At 36.8% G+C, this 27,545-nt stretch overlaps 2 protein-coding genes across 3 annotated transcripts in view; both read left to right on the top strand.

The window, feature by feature from the left end:
• The first annotated feature begins 403 nt into the window (after positions 1 to 403).
• On the top strand, positions 404 to 14,224 carry LOC149457862 (E-selectin-like). 2 transcript variants are annotated; one of them, XM_089683082.1, is made up of 15 exons: positions 404 to 477; positions 2,376 to 2,444; positions 2,868 to 3,266; positions 4,098 to 4,205; positions 4,319 to 4,504; positions 4,647 to 4,832; positions 5,487 to 5,672; positions 6,031 to 6,216; positions 6,645 to 6,821; positions 7,730 to 7,906; positions 9,422 to 9,607; positions 9,725 to 9,841; positions 10,139 to 10,160; positions 10,257 to 10,329; positions 11,868 to 14,224. In XM_089683082.1, exons 2-14 carry the CDS (start codon positions 2,408 to 2,410, stop codon positions 10,321 to 10,323), a joined length of 2,034 nt encoding a protein of 677 aa, XP_089539208.1. In that variant the 5' UTR covers positions 404 to 477; positions 2,376 to 2,407; the 3' UTR covers positions 10,324 to 10,329; positions 11,868 to 14,224. The 2 variants fall into 2 exon arrangements, with proteins under 2 accessions (XP_089539208.1, XP_089539207.1); XM_089683081.1 differs by having other exon boundaries at positions 9,722 to 9,841.
• Positions 14,225 to 14,785: 561 nt separating this feature from the next.
• LOC149457861 (L-selectin-like) overlaps positions 14,786 to 27,545 on the top strand; it is a 110,211-nt gene continuing 97,451 nt past the window's right edge. Inside the window, exon 1 of the mRNA XM_089683080.1 lies at positions 14,786 to 15,087. Within this exon, the coding sequence (XP_089539206.1) occupies positions 15,082 to 15,087 (6 nt within the window). The 5' untranslated portion in view covers positions 14,786 to 15,081. The remainder of the gene's footprint in view (positions 15,088 to 27,545) is intronic.

Below are 27,545 nucleotides of genomic sequence, written 5' to 3'. Positions count from 1 at the left end.
TGGGTTGCCTTTCCGAATGTTGATTACCACAACACAAAGGTGTAAATCCAGCCTAAAATATAACTGAATGTTACCTTACATATCTGTCATCACACCACATTACCAACATAAAAGTATTATGTTAAAAATTATACATAATTGCAATTTCATGAAGTGAAAATATATGTCAATACTTAATTGATTTACTGGTATACATCCAAATTGCAAAGTACAGTTTGGGAAACAGACTCATTAACAGACTATTTTATCGTACGGAATATTTCTGGGAAGTTTCTGGGAATTTCTTCTGGCCAAGAGAAATATCCTTGTATTGTATGTAAATAGGAGCATGCCATTTGGTCATTCCTAGTCTGCAGTGTGTATAAAAGACAAGTGGCTCAGCACTGAAAGTTACTCCTACAGGAAACAGAAGAGAGGAGAAAGGCCCCAGACTCTGAAGTATTCACTTCCCATTCAGAGGATTATACATATAAAGTAGTGAGTATATCATTCTGAAAGCATAATACCTTATTTTCTTTGCTTAGGTATTCAAGATAAATACTTTTTAGTTTATAGATGTCTGAAAAAAAGGATAGCAAAATGTGCTACTTTAGTAAAATACAGATGTTAGCACTTTTATTAGGTACATATTAGCTGTGTGTGTTGACATAATGGGCTTGATATTGTGAACAGATGACACAAGAGCAACTAGTAGCAGACTATCTTCCATTATTATTATTATAGTTGATGTGTAATGGTTTTATTGACTTTTGACGGATGATTGCTGTTGTATATTAATATTTGTAAATGATTAAATATGGCAAATTTAGTGTAAAATGAGAACTAAAACACAAAATTCTGCAATATTCATAGGAATCACTACTTTTCTCTTTATGTATTTTGTTCTTAGATGTGCTGTTTAGTGGAAAAGTTACTAATGAACTTCAAATTGTACTATATCCTATAATGTCATTGACTCCTTGCAACAAAGGAGATTTCTGTGAATGTTTTAAGCAATGCTGCTGTGTCATTCTAAATAAGCTATATATAAAGAGACCTGGACGCTCTAAATAAAACAACCTGCTTAATAGTTACAGTATGCTTATGATATATATTCAAGATGCAGTATATAGTGTATAAATCATATATTTTATACTACATATGTCTGTATAATAAATTACAGAATCCCTCTATATATGATATATACAAATTGCATTGTAAGGCAGCAGCTGTTCCCCTCCTTATAGTGTCAGCAGATAGCCCCTATGCCTTGGTCCTTGTCGTCCTTGGCTATTGATAGAGATTCCTCATATTCCCATTTCCCACCTTCCTCTCATGTGTAAGGCTATTAATCTGCTTTATGTATGAAGTGCTTGACTGTTCAATAATCTGTGTGCCTGTACAATCAAAATGCTGTTGCACAGACAGATTAGAAGAGAATTGTGAAAACTAAGGTGGAATACAGACATTCCTGTAGTCAGGCACTTTATACATGAGACACGAGACCCTGTGTGGGATAAGTACATCATTTTCTAAAAGACCAGCAGTGGAAGTTGGGAGAACCTTTTGTAGTGCTGGTTAGACTATGCTTGTTTAACATTGCTGTATTAGATTCTTTTGACCATTTCTGCTATTCACTTCATGGCTGGTATGATAATCGCTATATTATACAGTAAAAAAAGGATTAAAGAAGGAAGATAGGCATCATGTGCATCATATTTGGATGCTTTTGACACAAATCTATTCAAGATTAGATTGATGTTAAAAAAGGAGAACTAGGCAGACAGTTGGGTCTAACTCTGTCATGGGGAGTGCTTATGCATTGCTCCCAGGCTCAAACAATGATTGAGAACCAATAATCATAGTAATAGAGCATGTGATTATTATGACAGCTGTGGCATAGTGATCACATAAGGTTTTTTTGGTTAAAAAAAACAAAACCTCTAATTAGTCCAGCTATCATTGTATCTTTATATCTGTGCACTTGCTGTACGAAAATAATTGTAATACAATATTTTAAAAGACCGTAGTGTATTTTTTTATGTTTACCTCTTTTGTCAGCCTATAATTTAAAAAATCTGAGCAGGGTGTATATTAAAACATTGTATAAAATAACATCCTTACATGTCTTTAAAAACAAAGTAAACATTATTTAGGAAGGCAAATTAGTCATAAAGTTATTGCCAAGTCAACTAATGCACATTGACGTTGCTATATTTGGTCTGGGTATCTACAAGTCATTGACCTCTGGTCATGAAAGGCCTACTATTCTTTTGTTGCATTCTGTCAAACTAACTTATTTTGGTGAAAGTATTTACAATGATTCCCAGTCAATATTACAAAGCTGATACCTTGAGAACCTTACATAATATTTCTTTTTTTTTTTCTTGTTTCAGAAAATTGTCAATTTTACTACTGATTTTATAAGATGGAATATTTATTTTCTCTTTGCCTTACTGTTTATGGTAAGTGAACACATAACATTTATTAAAAAAAATAGCAAAATACTATCTTTCTTTATCTTTCGTTTTATGTTTCTATCTATCTTTATCTTTTTTTCTAGCGTAAATAAAAAAATAGAAGAAAGACAATATTTATTTTGTAAGGGTGATACTGAAAATGTCTTACAGTTGACTGGCCCTGTCTGAAAAAAATCCAAATTTTTTTATATTATCCTAATTCGTAAGATACCCTCAAGGCATCAATGCAAATTCTTTATAATGAACTTAGTTTTAAAGTTTTTTTATAAGTAGAATATAATATATCCCTTAATACTATTAAAGCAAACATTTGCATAATTGCCTGTATAAAAAATGAAGCACAAAAACTAAGGGAATAAGAAAACCTTGGTGTACTAAAATTAACACATAAACTGTTATTCATTGCAGGCCTTGCATTGATATCCTGTGTACATGGTTGGACCTACCACTACTCACCAAACAATATGAAATATGATGATGCGTATAAATATTGTGCGGAAAAATACACTTCTATGGTGGCGATTCAAAACCAAATGGAAAATGAACATCTCAACAACATACTGCCACTTAATAAAGCATATTACTGGATTGGTATAAGAAAAAATAATATAACTGGCAATTGGACCTGGGTTGGTACAAACAAGGTTCTCACAAAAGAAGCTGAAAATTGGGCCACAAATGAACCTAACAACCTGAGTGACAATAAAAATGAAGACTGTGTTGAGATGTATGTTAAGCGGGCAATTGATTCAGGAAAATGGAATGATGAACCCTGCAATAAAGAAAAGGCTGCTTTATGCTACACAGGTATGAAACTATTCCCAGAAACACAACATTCACAAAATGTTTAAATTAGATGAGACACTTGTTCCATCTTCCATTTGAAGTTACAAAAAGCAAATTGTGTGTAGATTACATATATTGTACCTTGAAAATTTTTTTATAGACATTGTAACATAAAAATAAATATAAAATAAAGGTTAAAATATCTAGAATCTAAAATAATGTATTATTTAATAAAGTAGTAATAAGTGTTATCATATGTCATGAAAATAACCAAAGAAAACATGATATATTAAAGGATAACTAAAGGCTTTTTTTTAGTTTTGGAGAGGTATTAGAATTCCTGTGAGCTTGTATTGTGGTCTATGATCTTGTTAGGGAGATTCACCCTCTCTTTTTGTCCTGTTTACCATTTTCATTGAAAGCAAAAGTAAAGTATATCCCAAGAAAAATAATAGAGGGGAAATCTTCAAATGGGAACCCTAGTTCTGGTGTCTTGGGGATCCCCAAGGCAGTCCCTTAATTGGCTGATATTGCTTCTCACTTTCTTCCTGTTTGGACATGGGTCAGGAAGTGAAATCTCTGAAATGGGACACAGATGGTGGAAAAAAATCTGACGGGTGATAACCCTCCCTTGCTTTATCCACAATGAAATAAAAAATAGATTTGTCTATGATTCTACTTTAAATACTGCTCCATTCATACATTCACTCATCCTACAGGCTCTTTTTTTGCAATTCACAGAGCTTACAGAATGCAGAAAACTTGCGTCAAATATGCCAGGAATGTTTTTTTTTTAATTTATGATAAATGTGTAATTTTCCTAACTAGTATGCATTGTTTTTTTATGCTCAGCTTCTTGTCATCCTTCTTCTTGCAACAACCATGGGGAATGTGTTGAAACTATTAACAACTACACTTGCAACTGCTATGATGGCTTTTATGGAGAAGAATGTGAACATGGTAATTATTTTTTTCATAGGTTTAGCAATGTTAAAAATGTAATGCTTATGCATTATTATCTTTTTGAATATCAATTAAAACATAATTTAATATATCTGTTTCTTTGTTTCCAGTTGTCACTTGTCCAGAAATAAATGGCACAGACCATGGATCAATGGCTTGCTCTCATGTTAATGGAAAATTCACATATCTGTCAAATTGTCATTTTAACTGCTCTGATGGATATGTGTTGGTTGGCTCAGAAAATTTGAGCTGCACTAAAGAAGGAGATTGGGGAGCTCACATTCCACAATGTAAAGGTATACACATAATTTATGATATAATCAAATTACCAAAAACAGCAAATAAAATGTAAGAAAAATTAATTATCAAGCTTTACTTTATAAGACTGTAGAATTTTTAAAAATACATTAAACAAAGCTTTCCTTATTTATTGTTTAGAAATTCAGTGTAAACGTCCAGAGGTACCAATGAATGGAGTGATCAGATGTTCCGGTGATAGTGAAATTCTGCTAGATAAATCTGTGTGCAATTTCAGCTGCAATGATGGTTTCAGTCTAGTTGGTTCAACTTCACTACTTTGTATGACACCTGGTCAGTGGACAGAAGAACCTCCCAAATGCAACGGTAGGTTCCTCCATTATTTTGTGGATTTTAGTCTATAGTCTGGGCATTTAAAATTACTAATAATGCTGACTCTAGAATAAACTGCAACGTATGCTTGTTTCTACAAATGCTTTTGTTTTGCAAATACATATTAATATAAATAGGGATGATCTAGAAAAAATAGAACAATAGAATTCAACAAACTAAGAAGAACATACCTATGGGTATTGGGATACTTGAGGTGCATTTGGGATATATAAAAAAAACTATTAAAATCATCCACGTTTTTACCAAAACACCTTATCAAATAGAGGTCAAATAAAACCCACATTGTCTCAAATATATTATAGAGAGCTTCAATCTCAGCTTTTAGTTTGTAAGCTCCATATATATTACAAAGATAAAGACAAACCTTTCCTTTTATTTTTTTTTATGTGTTACAAATATTAGTCTTGACTATATATGTATGCAGTTACATTGAAAAAACATTGTATCCTATATTTACATACCTAAATTAAATGTTCACACAGGTTATTTGCAAACTGTATCAGTATAGGTTGTATGAATTTCTAAGAAGTATTTTTACAATACTGCAAATGCAATTACATTGGTTATGAATATTGTAGTAAACAAAAGTCCAGTGCATGCACTTAAGTAATTATTCTCCTTGTGTAGCTATTCAGTGCAAACGTCCCGAAGAACCAGAAAATGGAGTAATGGATTGTTCAGACAAAGAAGAAATGCTACCATATAAGACTAGGTGTACTTTCAGATGCAAGGAAGGGTTTAATTTGGTTGGGTCTCCATCAACAACATGTATGTCTCCTTATCAATGGACAGAAGAGCCTCCAAAATGTGAAGGTAAATATTCCACAATTCGGAGCTTTCTTTACTTAATTCACATAGTTTTTAAATTACTTTAAAATGGTGGTGTTTTATCAGTAACAGTGCTGGAATCTAAGGCTAGTTTTTTGTGTCAAACAGCCTTTAAGGGCTTTATGGAAAAAAATGTATTGCATGGTGAAGTACTGAGATAAATTTCTCAAACCACTTTAGTTTATATAGGAAGTTGGATATTAACTAGTATGTAAAGGGTGGGGTAACTAATGTATGATTTTGCAAATATCCTGCAGATAATGCATATATATATATATATATATATATATATATATATCCCAGATATACACTATAATTACATGTACAATTCCTCATTGTTTAGCTATTCAGTGCCACCATCCAGAGGTACCAAAGAATGGAACAATGCAATGCTCCAGCAATGAAGAAATTCTACATTATAAGTCTTCATGTATTTTTACCTGCAATGAAGGCTATACCTTGGTGGGATCTCCTAAAACAATGTGTATAGCTCCTGATCAGTGGACAAAAGAACCTCCAACATGTGAAGGTAGGAATGTCTCCTATTGTAATATTTTTACATCCATCCATATAAAGCCAGGGTATGTAACATTCTGTGTCTTGTAAAAAAGAACTTTAATTCACTGGTCAATGTGGACAGCAAAGTAAATATCGATGGGAAATGAAATCTTTTGGGTTCTAAAAAGAACAGGAATAAAGGGGAAATTTTCAAAAGGGGCCACTTGTTTCAGTGACAGCTATCAAAAATGGCATTCCTTATTTTGAAGAGATTCCCTTTTACTTCCTATTGTTACTTAGGGACAAAAAGTGAAGATCATTTCCCTCATTTGGCTAAAAACTGAAAATTTGACAGTTAATGCCATTTTGCTAAACTGCATTACATCAGTATAAAAAAATGAAATGTGAGGTTTATCATATAAAAAAAGTACATATTTTCTAATTATGTTTATATTTTAGTTGTGCAGTGTTCTTCTGTGGTGGCCCCAACGAATGGTCAGGTAGAATGCCATAATGAATCAAACTATAACTCGAAATGCACATTTTCCTGTGCAGAAGGATTTCAGATGATTGGATCATCAGAGCTCCAATGTTTGATTTCTGGAAAATGGACATCTTCAGTACCTATATGTCAAGGTAAAATTATTACTAGAATTGTAAATAGTAACATTAAAATAAATATTAATATTGATTACTACAATATAGAGTTTTTGTTTAGAGGCCAAGTCCAGCCCAAACCTTATCTTTTGATTTTGAATACAGCTTTTGAATACTGTTGGGTTTTATGGCTGAGTTGAATATCTCCACTTTCTGTGTGGTCTTTGAGACAGAACGAGATGGTAAATCTCCCCAACAGCAAAAGCCGTAAAAATGTTAGAATGTAACTCTAAAATTAAAACTACTAAAAAAGTTTCAAGTGGATTTGTGCTCTAATATGATATCTAATATGATATCTGTATCTGTGAATTGATACTTGCATCTAATACAGTTATTACTATTTTATTAATTTGGAAATCACATGTGATTAAGACTATCAATAAGTTAGAGAAGCAAAAATGTAGTAAGAGTTAGGTGACCGATAGCAGTTTTTCTATTTTATTTAAGATGCTGTTAAAGTTGGCAGGTGTCCACTGACTTTTATTACAACCTTTAGTTTGTGAGGTCTTTTGGGCAAGGGAATGGTTCAGATAGTTCAGTGTTTTCTTACTACTGCTTTTTTAAGAAAAGCAGGACTCCACCCAAAAGGGGAAGTTCCACTTTAAGGACTGGTCCCCCACTCCCCATTAAGTATTGGCACTTTTGGGGAGCGGGGTACCCACTCCCACTTCTGCTGCGATCGCCTAGGTGACCGGAAGCAGAAGTTGTAAACATGTTTATTTATAGTGTTAGTGCTTTTTATTTTTATCACAGTATGGAATTACCAAGCATGTACAAACCCTTTCATAGCAGCAGGAAAATTACTGCAATGCTACTTTCATAATTTAATTTAAATGGATTGAGATTCGAATACTTTTTGGGTTGACTTGTGCATTTGTAATTTGCAGCTGTGCAATGTGCTCCTCTTGTTGCTCCTGATAATGGAGAGATAAAATGCCAAGAAGGTTCCAGATACAAATCCCAATGTGTTTTTACCTGCCAGCAAGGTTTCAGATTGATTGGACCATCTGATCTCAATTGTTTATTATCTGGAAAATGGACATCGACTGCTCCAAGATGTAAAGGTAATTGCCAAATTATGATATAAATTATGATATAAATCATTGTGGTTGATCTACATTAAGCAAATAGACTGTTCACGCTGTGCACTTTGCAAGAGAATTTTCGTCAGATCTTAGTGAAGGTGGTGATGTTTCACTTTACAAAGGATACAATCACATACAAAGAACATAACAGCATTTTTGGCTTGCAGATGATTAAATAATAGACATCATCTCATTCACTGAGCTCTGGGGCAAAATCCCTTGCAAAGTATAACTTCGCTTGCAAAGTGAACAGGCTGTTTGTCCCTTGTAAATCAACCCCATTATTTTCCCTGCCCTGCATTCCTCTACATATTGTGCATGGAGCAAGCACTAGAGGGTATCGTGCCCTATTGCATGAATGATAACTATATATGAAGAAAGCTGAGGATGGTGACATCCAGTAACATATCCTCTTAGCTGGGGGTCACAACATGTTCTGGCTGTTCTCAGGTTAGAGAGTTCTCCCTGTAGAGCTTTCAGGTAGCAACAACAACCTACTGGGGTTGATTTACTAAAACTGGAGAGTACAAAATCTGGTGCAGTTGTACATAAAAACCAATCAGCTTTCAGGTTTGAATTGAACAAAGCTTATTGAACAAGCTGAAGTTAGAAGCTGATTGGCGACCATGCACAACTGTACCAGAGTTCACAAGCTCCAGTTTTAGTAAAGCAACCACACTGAGTGATTGTGCCCTGCCACATTTCGCACAAAACTGGTAAATCGGTTTTGGATGGACTTGTTTTTTTAAGCAACAGAGAGCAAGACAACACATAATGTAGTTTCAGTAAATATGAACTTATTTCAATTGCAACAGAAGGGATTACGTATATTGGATAAATGCATAGAAGAAGAAAAAAAACATGTAGTCTTTAGTAATATGCTATCTGCAGCTAATATACCCAGCAGCATACTCACTTTTACAAAATAATAATAGTAGCAGGAAGTAAGCAAATTTTTGCCACATTACAAAGTAATTGTATGGCCTATGTTGAAGTTGTACTAACACCGTATGTAGTATAATGACAAGAAGGATGTCCTTGAGCTAGAAAAAGGAGCTGATTTACTAAAGGGGTAAAGGGCTATTCACTTAATTGAATGTTGGTAAATAAGGTAAACCTCTGTCATCTTGAATATTCAATCATGTGCAAGGTAATTAAAAACATTTTTTTTTTTGCTAGCACATGATTGGTTTATTGAAGAGAACACAGTTTTATCTTTTTCACCAAGCTCTACAAACATATGTTTTCCAGAGTAAACAATCACTTTGCTAAGTAAGCACCCTTTTACTGCTTTATTAAAATATCACCACTATTTGCTATACGTATAAGTTTTATAAACCGTTCATTCAAAATTGCATAGCTGAGCATCTCATGAACTACCAAGAAATGAAAAATTTCCTGAATCAAATCAAACTTACAAAATCCATAACATCTAAACTGTACTTGCCCTTACACTTGGTTTATAAATTATGTCCTTTCTGTTTATTTTAACAGCTTTAAAATGTGAAGCTCTTACAGCTCCATCAATGGGGAAAATGAATTGCACTCACCTCTCAGGAGAATTTGAGTATGGATCAGTGTGTACATTTGACTGTGGATTTGGTCTGTCACTAAATGGGACTAGCACTGTTGAATGTGACAGTAGTGGAAGATGGAGTACAGGACCTCCAACATGCGAAGGTAAAATATATCTAAGAAACACAAACATTAATTACTCAATTTGTTCTTTCAGTACCATTTTTTTTCTTTGAAATATGTAAATCTTAGAATTTTTTCATTTTTCTAATGTTCCAGTAGTAAAAGGGCCGAAAATCTCCCCAACATACATCACAGTTGGAGCTGTATCAGCAAGCACTTCTCTCATGTCAGTTGCCGGCCTCCTTTTATGGCTTGCAAAACGTGTCCGTAAAACAGGTAAGACAATATAATTTTTTTGTAAACTTAAGTATGTATCTGAAAAACAAATAAAATTGTAAAATCTTTGTATTTAATAGGAAAAAATATAAAAAGTATAGTAACTTACATTTCACTGTTGTGATTTCACAGAGTTAAAATTTGATTGGTTGATTGGTTGATTATGATTGTTTGTTCTTTCTAAGTCTTCATTGCCCATAGTTTTGTAGAATTAAAAAATAATGGAGGAAGTATAGGAGTTTTATTTAGTGATTCTAATTTTTAATTAGTAATGTTTTGTTTTCTTTTTCTCCACAGCAAAGACATTTACACCCTCGAGGTAAGTTAATATCATCTATCATCTATGCTGAATTTAGTTTGAATGTATCATTGTGTAATATTAAGGTTTTTAAATTATATACTCATCTTTTTACAGCAGTTATCAACATCTTGAAGCAACGGGTGTTTATCAAAATACTAATGACAGCAGTGGCATTGTATAGAATACGGTAAGGAGAATTCAACTTAAAATAGACATAGAAATGTAATTACTGTTTTTCCAAAACAGCTGTATTTAGCAAAGATGTGCAATTTTTTAAACACCAGATGTTTTGTGATATGTTACAGCATAGATTTTGGGGGGATAGGAAAACAGCTTTGATGATAGGATGGAAAGCATTGCAGCAGGGATCAGCAGATCACTGGTGTCATACAGGACTCCTGTCAACAGTCAGTGTATCTGTGTGCCCATACATCCCATACAGCAGATACAGTCTGACAAGAATACTCAATGAACTACCACAGCACTCAACAGTGCCATGGTAGTGCATGGGGAACTACAATTTTTGACAAGCCCACTGTTACACTGTGTACAGTATTCATTTTTCAGGCATGTTAAATCTTTTTTTCAGGGTATAAAAAATGGATGCCCACATATCACATTCAGAGCGTCAGTAACCAAACCTATGGGTCATGACAATGTACTTGTTATTAGGGAAGAAAAACTAAATTCCAAATTTCCCTTGCCAAAAACAACCATGACAATTCAAATGAACTGGAGTATAGTTTGCTAGGTTTCTTTATTACAAAAATTAATTATTTTAGCATCTATTTTGTCTAGTTTAGGGCATGAATTTTTGTGTAATATGTACTCTGCATTAAATGTATTTAAATTTGTAGCTCTGCTTTACACACCTGCTGTGTTGAGATCCTGACAAACTCACTTCTATCGCTTCTTTAGTGCTTTAGCTTAAATGATTACTCTATCATACCCTTCATTGCAGAGCAGCAGAAATATATATATATATATATATATATATATATATATATATTACTGTACCCTACAAAATTTCTACTTAAAGTTGTTTTAACTTTTATTTTGCATTCTTTCATTTACTTCCTGGTTTCCACGCCTAGGCAAATTATGCCATACATCTCAGGAGTCTTCAGGAAGGGAGGGAGGGTTCTCAGCTCAGCCAATGCCTGAACTAAGGACAGATAGATTCTAGGAAGTAACTGCTACAAGGATCATCTGCCCTTACTCCAGATGACCAATGCCAGAAATGCCAGGAGGTGTTTTTCAAAATGATTTCTCATCAAAATAAAGCATAGAGACATAAATGGATGGAGGAGTTTGTTTTGAATATTGAAAATTAATTATATAGCCTTTTTGGTTTGTGGTACTCAGATGCAGTGCAGTTCCACTTTATTGGTAGCGCTAGGCTTTGCTCATTTGGTTCATGTAATACTACCTTCCTTTCCAGGGGAGGACTGACCATTTTGAAACTCGGGCACTGCCCGAGGGCCTGGGGTCAGTAGGGGGCCCCATGAGATGCCCCTGGTACCTTTTTCATAGGCTTTTTGAGTTTGGGCAAGGACACAGGGGCCCCATGATCCCCTATTGCCCGGGGGCCCCATGAGTTGTCAGTCCGCCCCTGTTCCTTTCTGAAAATACAAGTAAATAATCGTAATCTTAATAATAAATAATAATAATATAACGTGATTGTGTGAATATTAATGGTAAATTATTTTTGTTATTTTTTTATAGGTTTACAAAATTTCTGAAACATAGCAATGTTTGAATTTATGGACCCAATATATCACTGATGATAAAAATACAGATGAACGGTACTACTGGATTTTATAAGTCTGCTGTCATCCACATACTGCAAATGTAGAATTTTGATCAGACAAATGTACATTTTCCGACACAATGTTACTGGTGTAACATTTCTAAACCAGAGAAGTTATTTTGCACTTAAATGAATATGCAGTGGGTTGAGTTACAAAGGAGTAGAGCATGTACATTTTGCACAGTGAATATTTAGTTCATAAAGTGATCGCTCATTTAGTATGGTAAATAGAGTGATGCTATGTTCATTTTGAATACTTGGTCCTGTGCCAAAGAAGTTAGAGTAAACCTTCCAGTAATTTTTTCTGCACAACCCTTGATAGTGCCTAAACAAAGATGCAACCATCTCTCCAATGAGAAAAACATACGGGGGTATTCTTAAGGGGAGAACTATGATAAATATCTATACATTGTATTCTTACACATTACACAGCACACATGCACTTAAAATCATAATGAAAAAACTCATGCTCTGCCCTCTTTAAAAAAAATACTGGGTTTTTGCTTGCACATGGTTGGATGATTAAAATAAATGAGCACACTCATTCACTGACCTACATGAACTTTTACTTTGCAAATGAAAATTCTCTACTCCTTTACTCATTCCCGTAACTGTTCTGCTTTCATCATCATGCATTCATTTTCCTTCTATAATAAGCTATGTCATGTAAAGGAATGTGTTCAGTGTTTTTTACATCCAGCAGTTTAGTAAAAAATATTTATGAATACATCATTTTAGATGAAGTATTAGTGAAGAAATGCCTAAAAGCAGAACAATTGTGTACCTGTTTATAACAGTAAGGACGTTTTTGTCATCCCTGTGGGATAATATGCATTTATATTGTGATATTGTGTATAATTTATTTATTGGACAAGACTGAAGAAATACATTTCATGTAAAGCTGGGTCTAAAAATTCTAGTTGTGTGGCTGTTATGCTAATCTGCTGGATTCAGTACTTTCGAAATCACCAACCTTGAGCAACTATTCAGATCAGGAAGGTCAGAGAGAAGTCAGCTATCCTTATCTGCATAATTGTGTCAGGTTTGTGACTCAAATTTTTTTAAGCAAGAGCCAGCATAACAAACAAACAACCAGTATTTAAAAAGAAAACGGGTTTAAACATATATATTTATAATAGATATTTATATAAAGATGAAAAATATTTTCTATGTAAAAGATGAATTTAAAATTTACTTTGGATATATATTTTAAAAATAGAAGTCATAAAAACTTACATGTAACAGTAGCACACTAACATTGGAATAGAAATAAATTTAACTCACATATTACGGAATATCATGAGAGAGAAGCTGAGATGCAATCCAAAAGAAATAGAATCCAGTTTGTTTTTTATGATTTTTTGTTGATAATCTTTGAAGTGAGGCCCAACACAGTGTGGTGCGGCAGGTATAATGTGTATATCAAAGCAGTGGTAAAGTCTCTTTTTTGAACCCTCCCCCCTGCAGTTTAACCTCATAATGTGGTATTAATGCACCACATACTTGTAAAGCAGATCCGTCCACCGGTGTGCTCTCACTGCTGACAAGGCTCCCATCTTCACCCTATCTTCAATCCAGGTTTGCGCGCTCTGGCCGTTTGAATGGGTGGGCCACGATGGTATTACTCCTGCACATGCACATGGGAGTCACAATCTCAGCACAATGCTCTGAATTGACAGCACACTTGAGTGTGCTGTCCATTGACAGTGCGGTGCACGTGTGCCGATGAAGTCAAGGGTCACTACAAATGTGAATATCTCCTAAACGGTGCATGTTTAGGAGATATTCACTGTAAAAAATAAAAAAAAACCAGACTTTATTACCACTTTAAACTGACATAACTCTGTGAGCTGCCTGTTTTTTAAAGCTGCAAGAAACTGAGCATTTATGGGAATTGTCCCGTACCTCCATCTACATGTGCCTTTAAGAAATATTTGACACTCAGGAAGCCCAGCCTGCTTCCATCCAGTGCCACAATATCAGCATCCAGAGATAAAGAACACTGAATCCCGGAGGTTTGGGAATTTTAATAAAAACTCTTATGTCAGCGACATAAGGCAGAAGCCTATATACTCCACTCACTGCTGGATTTTTCCCCTAACCCCTTTGTACAATTTAAACTTCTGCTGCGTCACTGTAATGGAACTCTTGAATTTCCAGCGTCTGAAATTGTGTAGTTTTATTTTATTTATTTGTATTTAATTATTATTGAAAAGTTTTGTTCATGTAGTATAATGCCAATTCCTAGTAATAAACTTTTTTAGAATAATAATTGCTTTGAATCTCATTTTTCAGAATGATATTTGCTTTGAATCTGAATATTTCTGTCTAGAAATGTGAAAATGGGAAAATTCCAAATGAAAATCCAAGTTAACTTTTGCAGTGTACAGATTCGCAGCATATGTTCTGTATACTGCAAACTTTGCATGTACTGGGGATAATAGGCCACCAATCTTTTTTGGCTTTTTCCACTTGCATTTATGTCTGTGATCTGCACCATTACTTCATACTCAATAGGAGTGATTTTCAAAAGAAACATAAGCTTTTCTCTTAAGAAAATTAATATTCTTTTCGTAATTGGAATGTTAGTGAACACATCAAAGCTGAGCTCATTTGAATACTCATTCATATGCTAGTGAGCACAACTTCAACTTATGCATTAACATTCACTTTGCAAAATAAACATTCCCATATGTAAGTCAACAGTCTCTGCTACTTTAGTAAATCCATCTCAGTGCAACCTGCAAAAGCTGATAGATTATTGCATAATTCCTCATTTTTCATATCCACAATTATGAAGTATTGTCACAAACGCTTGAATTGTTTTTTTTTGTCAGCGTTTTTGCATTTCTCTGTAACTATGAATACTCTGTTGCAGATTATAATATTTAAAAAGCCATTTCTGTCACTAGACTGGAGTTAGCAATAGATTAAAGAATTGTCATCACACTTCCTATAGTATAAAAAAAATATCAAAAGAAGACGGTTTGAAATTGCACAACTCTGTGACTACAGGAAGCACAATCAAACCTATTATACCAGTGAACTGTAACATTACATAGAGCAGAAGTGAAAAAATAAATCACTTGTTCTATAGGTTTCAGAAAGGGCTGTGCTAGCTGCAAAACCATGATGGTAAGTACATTCTTTCCATAAAAATAATTTTACATTTCTTGACTTTTTTAAACAATCTACATCTCACAATTGAAATTCAAAGATAAACATCTCTAGAAAAATGATAGGAAATAAAAGAAAATTACTTAAAAAGCAATTTTATAGAAAATACTATTTTTATTTGAAACCAAAACTTGTTGATACAGGAAGTTTCTTGCACAGAAATGTGCATATATATTTTAGAGATTTGCTTAAAGTATATCCAAAGAATAAAAATGTAATGCACCGCTGCTAATAGTCCTTAGATGTCTACATTGATTTCTTTTTTCAGGCAAAGTTAATTTTAAATGTTTACTGAAAATACCTGTTAATCCTGCCAGAAAACGTGTGTGTCCTTGGTACTTCCTGCACATCAAACTGAAACCTAAAAAAATTGTTATCAGCCTTCTCATTTCTCCTCTGTAAGCTACCAGAAATATGCCTTCTATTTTATGAAGGTAAGGAAAGGTATACAGTATCTTACAGAAGTGAGTACACCAATCACATTTTTGTAAATATTTTATTATATCTTTTCATGTGACAACACTGGAGAAATCACACTTTGTTACAATGTAAAGTAGTGAGTGTACAGCTTGTATAACAGTGTAAATTTGCTGTCCCCTCAAAATAACTCAACACACAGCCATTAATGTCTAAACCGCTGGCAACAAAAGTGAGTACACCCATAAGTGAAAATATCCAAATTGGGCCCAATTAGCCATTTTCCCTCCCCGGTGTCATGTGACTCGTTAGTGTTACAAGGTCTCAGGTTTGAATGGGGAGCAGGTGTGGTAAATTTCCTGTTATCACTCTCTCATACTGGTCACTGGAAGTTCAACATGGCATCTCATGGCAAAGAACTCTCTGAGGATGTGAAAAAAAGAATTGTTGCTCTACATAAAAATGGCCTAGACTATAAGAAGATTGCCAAGACCCTGAAACTGAGCTGTAGTGCGGTGGCCAAGACCATATAGCGGTTTAACAGGACAGGTTCCACTCAGAACAGACCTCGCCATGGTCAAGCAAAGAGGTTGAGTGCACGTGCTCAGCGTCATATCCAGAAGTTGTCTTTGGGAAATAGACGTATGACTGCTACCAGCATTGCTGCAGGGGTTGAGGGGGTTGGGGGGGGTCAGCCTGTCAGTGCTCAGACCATACGCCGCACACTGCATCAAATTGGTCTGAATGGCTGTCGTCCCAGAAGGAAGCCTCTTCTAAAGATGATGCACAAGAAAGCCTGCAAACAGTTTGCTGAAGACAAGCAGACTAAGGACATGGATTACTGTAACCATGTCCTGTGGTCTGATGAGACCAAAATAAATGTAATTGATGCAGATGGTGTCAAGCGTGTGTGGCAACAACCAGTTGAGGAGTACAAAGACAAGTGTGTATTGCCTAGAGTCAAGCATGGGAGTGTCATGGTATTGCCTACAATCAAGCATGGGAGTGTCATGGTCTGGGGCTACATGAATGCTGCCAGCACTGGGGAGCTACAGTTCATTGAGGGAACCATGAATGCCAACATGTATTGTGACATACTGAAGCAGAGCATGATCCCCTTCCTTTGGAGACTGGGCCACAGGGCACTATCCCAACGTGATAACGACCCCAAACACACCTCCAAGATGACCACTGCCTTGCTAAAGAAGCTGAGGGTAAAGGTGATGGACTGGCCAAGCATGTCTCCAGACCTAAACCCTATTGAGCATCTGTGGGGCATCCTCAAACAGAAGGTGGAGGAGCGCAAGGTCTCTAATATCCACCAGCTCTGTGATGTCATCATGGAGGAGTGAAAGAGAACTTCAGTGGCAACCTGTGAAACTCTGGAAAGTGCTGGAAAATAATGGTGGCCACACAAAATATTGACACTTTGGACATTTTCACTTAGGGGTATACTCACTTTTGTTGCCAGCGGTTTAGACATTAATGGATGTGTGTTGAGTTATTTTGAGGGGACAGCAAATTTACACTGTTATACAAGCTGTACACTCACTACTTTACATTGTAGCAAAGTGTCATTTCTTCAGTGTTGTCACATGAAAAGATATAATAAAATATTTACAGAAATGTGAGGGGTGTACTCACTTCTGTTAGATATTGTAGCTAATGGCTTTATTTTCAGGCTTTCCACATGCATATTTGAAGTTTTATTTAAAGTAAACCTGTCACTTTATCCATACAGAAATACAGGTAAACCTGATAGCCAACACACTTCATTGTAGAACTTACGTACCCATCATTGCCCTGCTATCCTGTTTGCAATCTGGAACACTGTGAAATATTTGGTAGTTGTAAAAATAGGAGAGCATGGGAACCTCTCTCCTTCCACCCATGCTGCAGTTACACTACAGGAGCAGTTTTCAGGATGTCCTTATAGAGTCCATCTCCAAATCGCAACAGTGACCATTACTTTTGAAGCTTAAAGTTTAATCTATTTATATTTTGCCTTCCCTGGTCTCACTGTGAAATGCTCACAGTGTGCATTAAAACCAGAGTAAGAAATTGTAGTGGATGAAGGGAACCTGTACAACTATAGAAGACAATTCTGGAGTTCAGCTTCAAGGCTCTGGTCAACAATTACAGCCAAATAAATTTGTAAAGGCTGGTATACATGGATTATGCATAAAGCAAATGCATATTAAATAATACCCATGTAGTATTGTTAATGAATTAAGTCATTTGCTGAACTGGGTCACAACAAGTTTTACAGTAGCAGAGATAGCAAAAAATTACATATACATATTGTTAAATGCAATAAATTCGAAAGCTAATTAAAAGAGGCAGGCACTGCATTTAGAAAAAGCATCCTAAAATAACTTTAAATACCTATGTACATATTCACTTATTAACCTCCTTTCTTCAAGGTTCAAACAGAACTGTGGCTGCAGAGAAAGTAAAGAAGGATGTGAAACTGTGACCTTAGATAAAAAAGATTAAATGGTTTCCTGAACTCTCACACCCAAAAAGCAATTGCATGTGTGAAACAGCCTGTTTTCCGGTTTACTATCTTATCACCCTTTGATATTGAGTCATTTAACTATTCCTTTGGCCATATTTATGTGTCATGGAAACAGAGAAGTACCTGCAGTTAACCTGATGTGGCCAAACATCCATTCAGTTAATATTCAAATCCAGTATGTATTGGTATACAGTATCTACAGTGGGGCAAAAAAGTATTTAGTCAGCCACCAATTGTGCAAGTTCTCCCACTTAAAAAGATGAGAGCCTGTAATTGGCATCATAGGTAGACCTCAACTATGAGAGACAAAATGAGAAAAAAAAATCCAGACAATCACATTGGCTGATTTGGAAAGAATTTATTTGCAAATTATGGTGGAAAAATAAGTATTTGGTGAATATCAAAAGTTCATCTCAATACTTTGTTATATATCCTTTGTTGGCAATGACAGAGGTCAAACGTTTCCTGTAAGTCTTCACAAGGTTGGCACACACTGTTGCTGGTATGTTGGCCCATTCCTCCATGCAGATCTCCTCTAGAGCAGTGATGTTTTGGGGCTGTCGCTGGGCAACACGGACTGTCAACTCCCTCCAAAGGTTTTCTATGGGGTTGAGATCTGGAGACTGGCTAGGCCACTCCAGGACCTTGAAATGCTTCTTACGAAGCCACTCCTTCGTTGCCCGGGCGGTATGTTTGGGATCTGTCCTGTACATGGATCAGTCGTCCTGGTCCCTTTGCGGAGAAACAGCCCCAGAGCATGATGTTGCCACCCCCATGCTTCACAGTAGGTATGGTGTTCTTTGGATGCAACTCAGCATTCTATCTCCTCCAAACACAACGAGTTGTGTTTCTACCAAACAGTTCTATTTTGGTTCCATCTGACCATATGACATTATCCCAATCCTCTTCTGGATCATCCAAATGCTCTCTAGCAAACTTCAGACGGGCCCGGACATGTACTAGCTTAAGCAGGGGGACACGTCTGGCACTGCAGGATCTGAGTCCCTGGCGGCGTAGTGTGTTACTGATGGTAGCCTTTGTTACATTGGTCCCAGATCTCTGCAGGTCATTCACTAGGTCCCCCCGTGTGGTCCTGGGATTTTTTCTCACCGTTCTTGTGATCATTTTGACCCCACGGGGTGAGATCTTGCGTGGAGCCCCAGATCGAGGGAGATTATCAGTGGTCTTGTATGTCTTCCATTTTCTAATTATTGCTCCCACAGTTGATTTGTTCACACCAAGCTGCTTGCCTATTGCAGATTCAGTCTTCCCAGCCTGGTGCAGGTCCACAATTTTGTTTCTGGTGTCCTTCGACAGCTCTTTGGTCTTCACCATAGTGGAGTTTGGAGTGTGACTGTTTGAGGTTGTGGACAGGTGTCTTTTATACTGATAACAAGTTCAAACAGGTGCCATTGATACAGGTAATGAGTGCAGGACAGATGAGCCACTTAAAGAATAAGGTACAGGTCTGTGAGAGCCAGAAATCTTTCTTGTTTGTAGGTGACCAAATACTTATTTTCCACCATAATTTGCAATAAATTCTTTCCAAATCAGCCAATGTGATTGTCTGGATTTTTTTTCTCATTTTGTCTCTCATAGTTGAGGTCTACCTATGATGCCAATTACAGGCCTCTCTCATCTTTTTAAGTGGGAGAACTTGCACAACTGGTGGCTGACTAAATACTTTTTTGCCCCACTGTACATAGATTCAAATCTGTATTGAACACAGGCTGGTATGTAATTGTTCAATACAGGCTTGTATGCGGGAACATACTTTACCACGTACAAACCACACAACCATGGTGCCTCCTACAGACAAGCAAATTAAGCCCTGGTTCACACTGATGCGGTGCAGAATTCACAGTGTTTTCAGTGCAAATTCCGCACCGCATCAGATTCGCACCCCGTTCATGCGAACTGCTGTGGGTGTATATGTTAAGTGAACAACACCCCAAAAGTGGTCTGCAAAATGCGGTACGATGTACAGAATTGGATCACATAGGTGGGAATACCCATGCGATCCGATTCTAGTGCGGACCAAAAAGAGGGTCCTGCACATTTTTGGTGAGGGTGCGATTAGAGCCATACAAAATGTATGGTTCCAATCGCACCGCACACAAATCATATGTGATGCGATGCGATCACATGTGATATACCGCACCACATATGTGAACCCAGGCTTAACAGAAAGAATATAGAATTTCCCACAGATAAGGTCTCTCACCACTTGCTTTATGATTGCATTTGTTAACATTTGTTGTGATAAGATGCCCATTTTAGTGGCCCATCGAGTCTGAATGTTTTTTTTTTCTTTAACAAAAGTTTTATTAGCTGTAATCAGATTATACAGATAGAAATTGTCAACAGAGGCCACATCAAGTAAAATAAAAATTGTAGATATGTACTTTTTTTCCCACTTTAAGACTAAGCCTTTTCTAACACTTATTTTAAATGACTTATAACCTCCAAATATTATATATGGTGGGTGTTGCAATTTTTTATGTCACACATTATTTAGCAGTTTTTCAAATGCTATGTTTTTTTTTTTTGAGTGTTAATGAACAAAAACACAATATAATACCCAATTGTTTAGTAAAGTATAAAATATGATGTTACACAGAGTAAATAGACACCAAACGGCACGTTATAAAATTGTGAACTATGTCAAAAGCTCCTGCGCATGGGTGTGGAGGGCTGGAGACAGATGTATAGTAGAACCAAGATGTATGCAAAAAATCTGGTGGATAGACCAAACCTTGCTGCTCCCATATACAACAGGGGAAAAATAAGATATAACTGCAGAAAAAATGAAAGAGCTCCCTGGCCTAGCGCATTATCCCAGATACCAATTTATTGAAACGTAAATAAAATATATTCACAAACAAGAGGAAACAAATTGCATAACATATGACAGTCAGTAGATGCATGCTCCATAAAGCACCAAGGCCCCGACGTAAAAGAAGTGCCATCCAAGGGCCAAAGATACTGATGCGTTTCGAGGCTCTGAGGAAGAGGGTTTCCCTCAAAACACGTCAGCCTATCTTTGGCCCTTAGATGGCACTTCTTTTACGTTGGGGCCCTTGGTGCTATATGAAGCATGCATCTACTGGCTGTCATATGTTATGCAATTTTGTTTGTGAGTATATTTTATTTACATTTCAATAAATTGGTATCTGGGATAGTGCGCTAGGTTAGTGCACTCTTGTTTCATTTTTTCTGCAGTTATAAAATTGTGAACACCCGCGCAACAGCGATAAACTACATACATTTTATTATCCATAGGCAACACTTTAAAAGCCTTTACAGGTTACCACTTTAGATTCAGACAGGAGGTCTGGTGCTAGAATTACTGCCCTTAATCTAATGTTCATGGTGATACCTCACATATGTGGTATGCATATATGCGGCCCACTGGATTGGGCTTTTTTCCATGGGGCCACATAAATGCATATGTGTCCTTGTGCTGGGGCGCACCACACAGCACATTCAGGATTGGGACCCAGAGCTCCTCTGACTGGCTATCACAGTGATCAGTCGTTGTTGTGAAGCCTGCCTTGTTTTTTCTCTCTGAATGGAAGCGAGAGAAACATTCTATCATTCTCTCTCCCCTTGCAGAGAGAAAAAAAAAAACAGTGTGTAAACCCCCCCCCCCAAAAAAAAACTAAATAATATTAATATTATATTAAAATTACTGGAATTGGAGAATGTTTGAATTGAAGAGCTGATCTATATATTTGAGTGATGACCTTAAATGGTTTTTAATGACTTTTGTTAAAAAAATATAATACAAACAAAGATTTTATTGATGTAATTGGTGTGTTCTTGGGTACCAGTAAAGTCCGATATTTTATTTTTGGCTCTCAATTAAAAAACAAAAAACAAAAAAAAACCCTAGATCAAACTTTGATCTAGTTCAGTGTGATCATCAGCAGAAGAATTTATTTTGGGTTGTTCTTTGGTGGTAGGTTTTGTTAGTAGCAAGAAATATACAGCTAAATAAAAAAAAAAAGATTATTTTTACCATTTTGGGCCAGTTTCCTTTGATAATAAAAAAAAATCAGGCGATAACCATCAACATTAACCACCAACTGAAAGCACGATTTGTCCTAAAAAAAAACAAGGTATAATTCACCTGGATACACAAGTAGCTGTGATGATATGTTCAGTTTTGGTAACACGTCAAAGTTGCAAAATTGTACATAAGCATTAATATTTGGTAGAAAGAGGTTAAGTAAGCTTTTTGGACTGATGCATGTGCTTGCCTTCGCGTGCACGTACGGGAGGACGGGGGCTCTTTAACGTTTTATAGAATTCTTTTTTACATTTTTTCATTTTTACACTGTCCCTTTAATTTTTTTTTTTATTGCTTTTTTGTAATCCCTGGGATTATAAATATCCCCTGTGATTGCAATAGGCAGTGGCAGGTACTCTTTACTGGAAAATCTGGGTTCTATAAAACTCTAGATGTCTCCTCTGCCCTTAAATGTTTAGGGTCATACCAATATTGGTATGATCTGATGCTTTATTCAAAACTCTAAGGCAGGGATCTCCAAGCGTTCTAAACAAAGCACAGTTTACTGTCCTTCAGACTTTAGGAGGGCCACAGCACCACCTGCCTGGAGTTTGCATGTTCTCCCTGTGCCTGCGTTGGTTTCCTCTGGGTACTCCGGTTTCCTCCCACACTCTAAAAACATGCTGGTATGTTAATTAGATACTGTCTAAATTGGCCCTAGTATGTGTATGTATGAATGTAAGTTAGGGACCTTAGATTGTACGCCCCTTGAGGGTTAGGGACTGATGTGACTGTACAATATATATGTAAAGCGCTGCGTAAATTGACGCCACTATATAAGTACATAAAATAAATAATAAATACATAATCATTGGTGTCAATGGGAGAAATTGTGCCCCTTCATTTGTGTCAGTGTGTGGGAATTATGCCTCAACGTTGGTGTCAGTGGATGAAACAATGCCCCAAGGGCTGGATGAAAGCAAGCAATGGGCCGAATCTGGCCACTTGGCCACAGTTTGGAGACCACTGCCCTAAGGGTTTGTTTACAACTGGTGAAACCAGAAGTGAATAAAAAACCATTACTGGGATGATGTACGCAGCTGCAGGCATCATCCCTTTATAACCACTCAAAGTCCAGTGAAGTATGAGTACATGAATATAGTAGTGGATTTATACTTTTTTTTTGGGGGGGGGGTTTATCACCTTTTTTGTCTGAGTATAGATCTATGTTTGTCCCAAACATGTTTGAAACCACTTACTGTTGACTGATTCACTACCTGTGCTGGAAGTCTATTTTACTGTGTGTTATCACAACCCGCATGCATAAATGCAGTCTTAATTACCCCCCCAAACATTTTTTTTAGCACTCTCCTAATGGGAGAGGTAATTTGGCATCTTCATATTTGCTAGGCCTGTTTCCAAGTACAAAATGTTATGGAATGTCAGAAAAACTAAAGTGAGTCCTAGCTAGGGTACTAATTGATTTAGTTGATTTACTGATTCAAAGATGGAAGATACACTTCTGCAGTATCACTACCTTTGACACTATTTAGTCCACAAAAATAGTTTAAAGAAAAAATATAATGGCTTTGAGTAAATGTTATTTTTTATTCTTTTATGGTAGAAGTTTTGAAGCAGTTTTCTTTTAACTTTTTAGAAAAATATGTCTTACATATAAATATTTTCTTAAGGGTGTGCCTATGAGAAAAGACCACAGAGGGTTATGGGTTTTATAAAGAAAAGGTACAGAAGAAGCTACAAGCTGTCCGGCTTCCTCTCCCAAACTGAAACTTCAGAGCAAGCCAACTGGAAACACTATTTTGACCCTCTCACTTGTACATATTTGAACCTGAGCATGTAAGCTCTGCTAAAGCAGTTTTTTTAAGTAAGGCTTACACAGAGAAGTAGGAGAACACATGAAGAAATCTTAAAGACTCATCTGTTGGCTAAAAAAATAGAAAAAAAGACATTCATATGCAACATATATTTACATGAATATATATAAAGAAAATATATTTTATGGTTTTAATTACAGATCCCAACCAAAATAAAGTTAATCTATACAAAAACCACTATACATTCCCTTTGAGAACTAAGGGGTACATGTATAGACTAGTTATTACTAACTATTTTTGTCTATAGCATTTATTCTGTCTAAATTAATTGGTGCACAATCAGAAACTAATAAATGTTATTGAAAGGCTTGTTATACTGTTCTGCTATGTAACTTGTCTCTCTCTGTTATTTGAGGTGAAGTAAGGAATGACTAATGAATACACACAGGCCTATTATTCTACAAACCTATTCATTAGAGAAGTAAAAAGTACAGTGGTGATGTGCACGTTCCCTAAAGTGAGGAATCAGAAATTATTAGAGCAGGGCCCTTGACCCCCTCGTGTTTTGTTACTGTATTGTCTCACGTTCTGTCCCCCACTATAATGTACAGCGCTGAGCAAACCTTTTGGCGCTATATAAATACTGTATAATAATAATAATAATAATTCCATAGCTGATCTGACTGTGTCTGTCATAATCTGTCTGATCCATAAAAAACCCTTTACTAATGGGAAAATAGTTTTTTTATCTGTAAGCAACTGATATCCACTTGATATTTGTATAGTCCTTGCCAAGCACTTATGCTGATCTTAGATGTATTTGCAAGTCTGCAGCAGTTCTCTCCTATCACTTCCCAATGGCTCCCGCTGCTGTCAGTCAAATCTTGTGAGCAGAGGGCAAGCTGAGCTGTCTGCGTGTGTTCCACCACGCTGCTAAGTGCTATTTGATATGAATCCTACTCAATAAATAAAGAGTGTGAAAGATAACAATATCTAAGGCTTGCTGCTATACATTGTATGTGTTGCCTCATAATACTGTACAGGATGACAATAATGGTGTAACCCTCTCTATTGTGGAAATTAAATGAACAAAATATATGCTACTATAGACCAAATCTATGGACACAGGCAGCGCGGCTCGGGATAAAGCTTGCAGGCGTGCTGCAATAGGAAGCTGCTTCCATGATGGCACACCAAGAAGAGGAGGAGCGCCGGCGGGGGACCCGACAAGAGGAAGTTTTGGGCCGCGCTGTGCAATTCCAGTGAACAGAGCAGATAAGTATAGACATGTTTATTTTTTAAAAAAATTAGTTAACAATCACTCAAATTAGGGTAACTTCAAGTCATAATTTTCCAACTTCATAAACCCACACTTTGTAGTCTTTCAATAAATGGGAGACCTTTCATTTCTCTTAAAAGATATCTTACCCAAGTACAACAATGTAAAATATTGCAGCTTACCATTCCTTGGTGTTGGTGGCTGCATCCACTTTAATTGTTTAGGACCAGTTCACACTACATGCATTTCAGTTGCTTTTTTTCTGCATCCAAAATGCCAGAAAGTAGGTTATATGGGTGTCAATGTCATAGTTCACATCAGTACTTGCAGCTCTAGCGCGTTCCAGTTGCAGAGAAAAGGTAGAACGTGCTGCATTTTTTCTGCAGAGAACTGTACTGGAATGCGGTAAAATGCATCAAAAATGCACCGGAACGCACTGGAATACATCAAAAACACACTGGAATGCATAAGAAATGCACTGGAATGCATAAAAAACGTGCATGTGGAACGCATCTGGACTGCGTTTCTATAGTGTGAACCGGGCCAGTTCACACTACATGTGTTTCAGTTGCTTTTTTCTGCATCCGAAACACCCAAAAAGTAGGTTAAATGGTTGTCAATGTCATACTTCACATCAGTGCTTGCAGTTCCAGTGCGTTCCGGTTGCAGAAAAAAAAATTAGAACATGCTACATTTTTTCTGCACAGAACTGTACTGGAATGTGGTAAAATGCATAAAAAACGCACCAGAACACACTGGAACACACCAAAATAGCATCAAAAAGGCACTGGAATGCACATGCCCCTATTTAAATTGAAGAAAAAGAGATGGGGAAAAATAAACTGGAATGCATAAAAAAATGCAATGGAACACGTCAAAAACGCATTCAAAATGCACTGGAACGTGTCAAAAATGCGTACAAAATGTGCATGCAGAAATGCATCCAGAACGTATTTAGATGTTTCTAGAGTGAATTGAAAGCACAAACAATGCTATCTTCCTTCTATAAACAACTAATCTCCCCACCCTCCAGGTAATGGAGAGGAAAAGGGATTTGTTTGACGTCTAGTCTTTGTAACAACTCTGGCTCTCTCCTTAGATACAGCCTGGGTTCACACTGATGTGGTGCGGCATATCGCATGTGATTCGCACAGGAACTGTACCGCATTCCTGTGCAAATCACATGCAAATTTTTGTAAATATTTTATTTTATCTTTTCATGTGATAATACTGAAGAAATGACACTTTGCTACAATGTAAAGTGCTGAGTGTACAGCTTGCATAACAGTGTAAATTTGCTGTCCCCTCAAAATAACTCAACACACAGCCATTCATTTCTAAACTGCTGGCAACAAAAGTGAGTATACCCCTAAGTGAAAATGTCCAAATTGGGCCCAAAGTGGCAATATTTTGTGTGGCCACCATTATTTTCTAGCACTGCCTTAAATCTCTTGGGCATGGAGTTCACCAGAGCTTCACAGGTTACCACTGTAGTCCTCTTCCACTCCTCCATGACAACTTCACAGAGCTGGTGGATGTTAGAGACCTTGCGCTCCTCCACTTTCTGTTTGAGGATGCTTCACAGATGCTCCATAGGGTTTAGGTCTGGAGACATGCTTGGCCAGTCCATCACCTTTACCCTCAGCTTCTTTAGCAAGGCAGTGGTCATCTTGGAGGTGTGTTTGGGGTCGTTATCATGTTGGAATAGTGCCCTGCAGCCCAGTGTCTGAAGGGAGGGGATCATGCTCTGCTTCAGTATGTCACAGTACATGTTGGGATTCATGGTTCCCTCAATGAACTGCAGCTCCCCAGTGTCGGCAGCACTCATGCTGCCCCAGACCATGACACTTGCACCACCATGCTTGACTGTAGGCAAGACAAACTTGTCTTTGTACTCCTCACCTGGTTGCCACCACACACGCTTGACACCATCTGAACCAAATATTATTATTATACAGTATTTATAAAGCGCCAACAGTTTGCTCAGCGCAGTACATTACAATGCGAGACAGAACATGCGACAGTACAATAACAATACAATGCGATACACGAGGGTTTCAAAGGCCCTGTTCCTTGGAGCTTACAATCTAGGAGGGAGGGGATAGTGGTACAGGAGGAAATAGCTGTGGGGGATGGAGTGGTAGGAAGAGTGGAGGAGGTCGGGAATTAGCAGGGGGTGGGGTAGGCTTCCCTGAAGAGGTGGGATTTCAGGGTTCGCCTAAAGGAGAGGACAGTAGGTGATAGTCTGATGGATTGGGGTAGGGAGTTACAGAGTATGGGTGACGCCCTGGAGAAGTCCTGGAGGCGGGCATGGGAGGAGGAGACCAGGGAACTAGAGAGAAGGAGGTCTTGTGA

The sequence above is a fragment of the Staurois parvus genome, unplaced genomic scaffold, assembly GCF_062004578.1.
Source record: "Staurois parvus isolate SC_StPar_1 unplaced genomic scaffold, SC_StPar_1.0 ptg000300l, whole genome shotgun sequence".
In the NCBI taxonomy this organism is placed as follows: Eukaryota; Metazoa; Chordata; class Amphibia; order Anura; family Ranidae; genus Staurois; species Staurois parvus.
Note: the sequence above shows the minus strand (reverse complement) of the source record. Positions and strands in the feature narration are given on the sequence as shown.

Bases quoted from the DNA above. Each gene is read 5' to 3' on its own strand.
- LOC149457862 (XM_089683081.1), top strand. From the start codon at position 2,408: ATGGAATATTTATTTTCTCTTTGCCTTACTGTTTATG. The intron at 4,833-5,486 runs GTAGGTTCCTCC...CTCCTTGTGTAG, and splicing joins AGAACCTCCCAAATGCAACG to CTATTCAGTGCAAACGTCCC. The intron at 10,161-10,256 runs GTAAGTTAATAT...ATCTTTTTACAG, and splicing joins AAGACATTTACACCCTCGAG to CAGTTATCAACATCTTGAAG.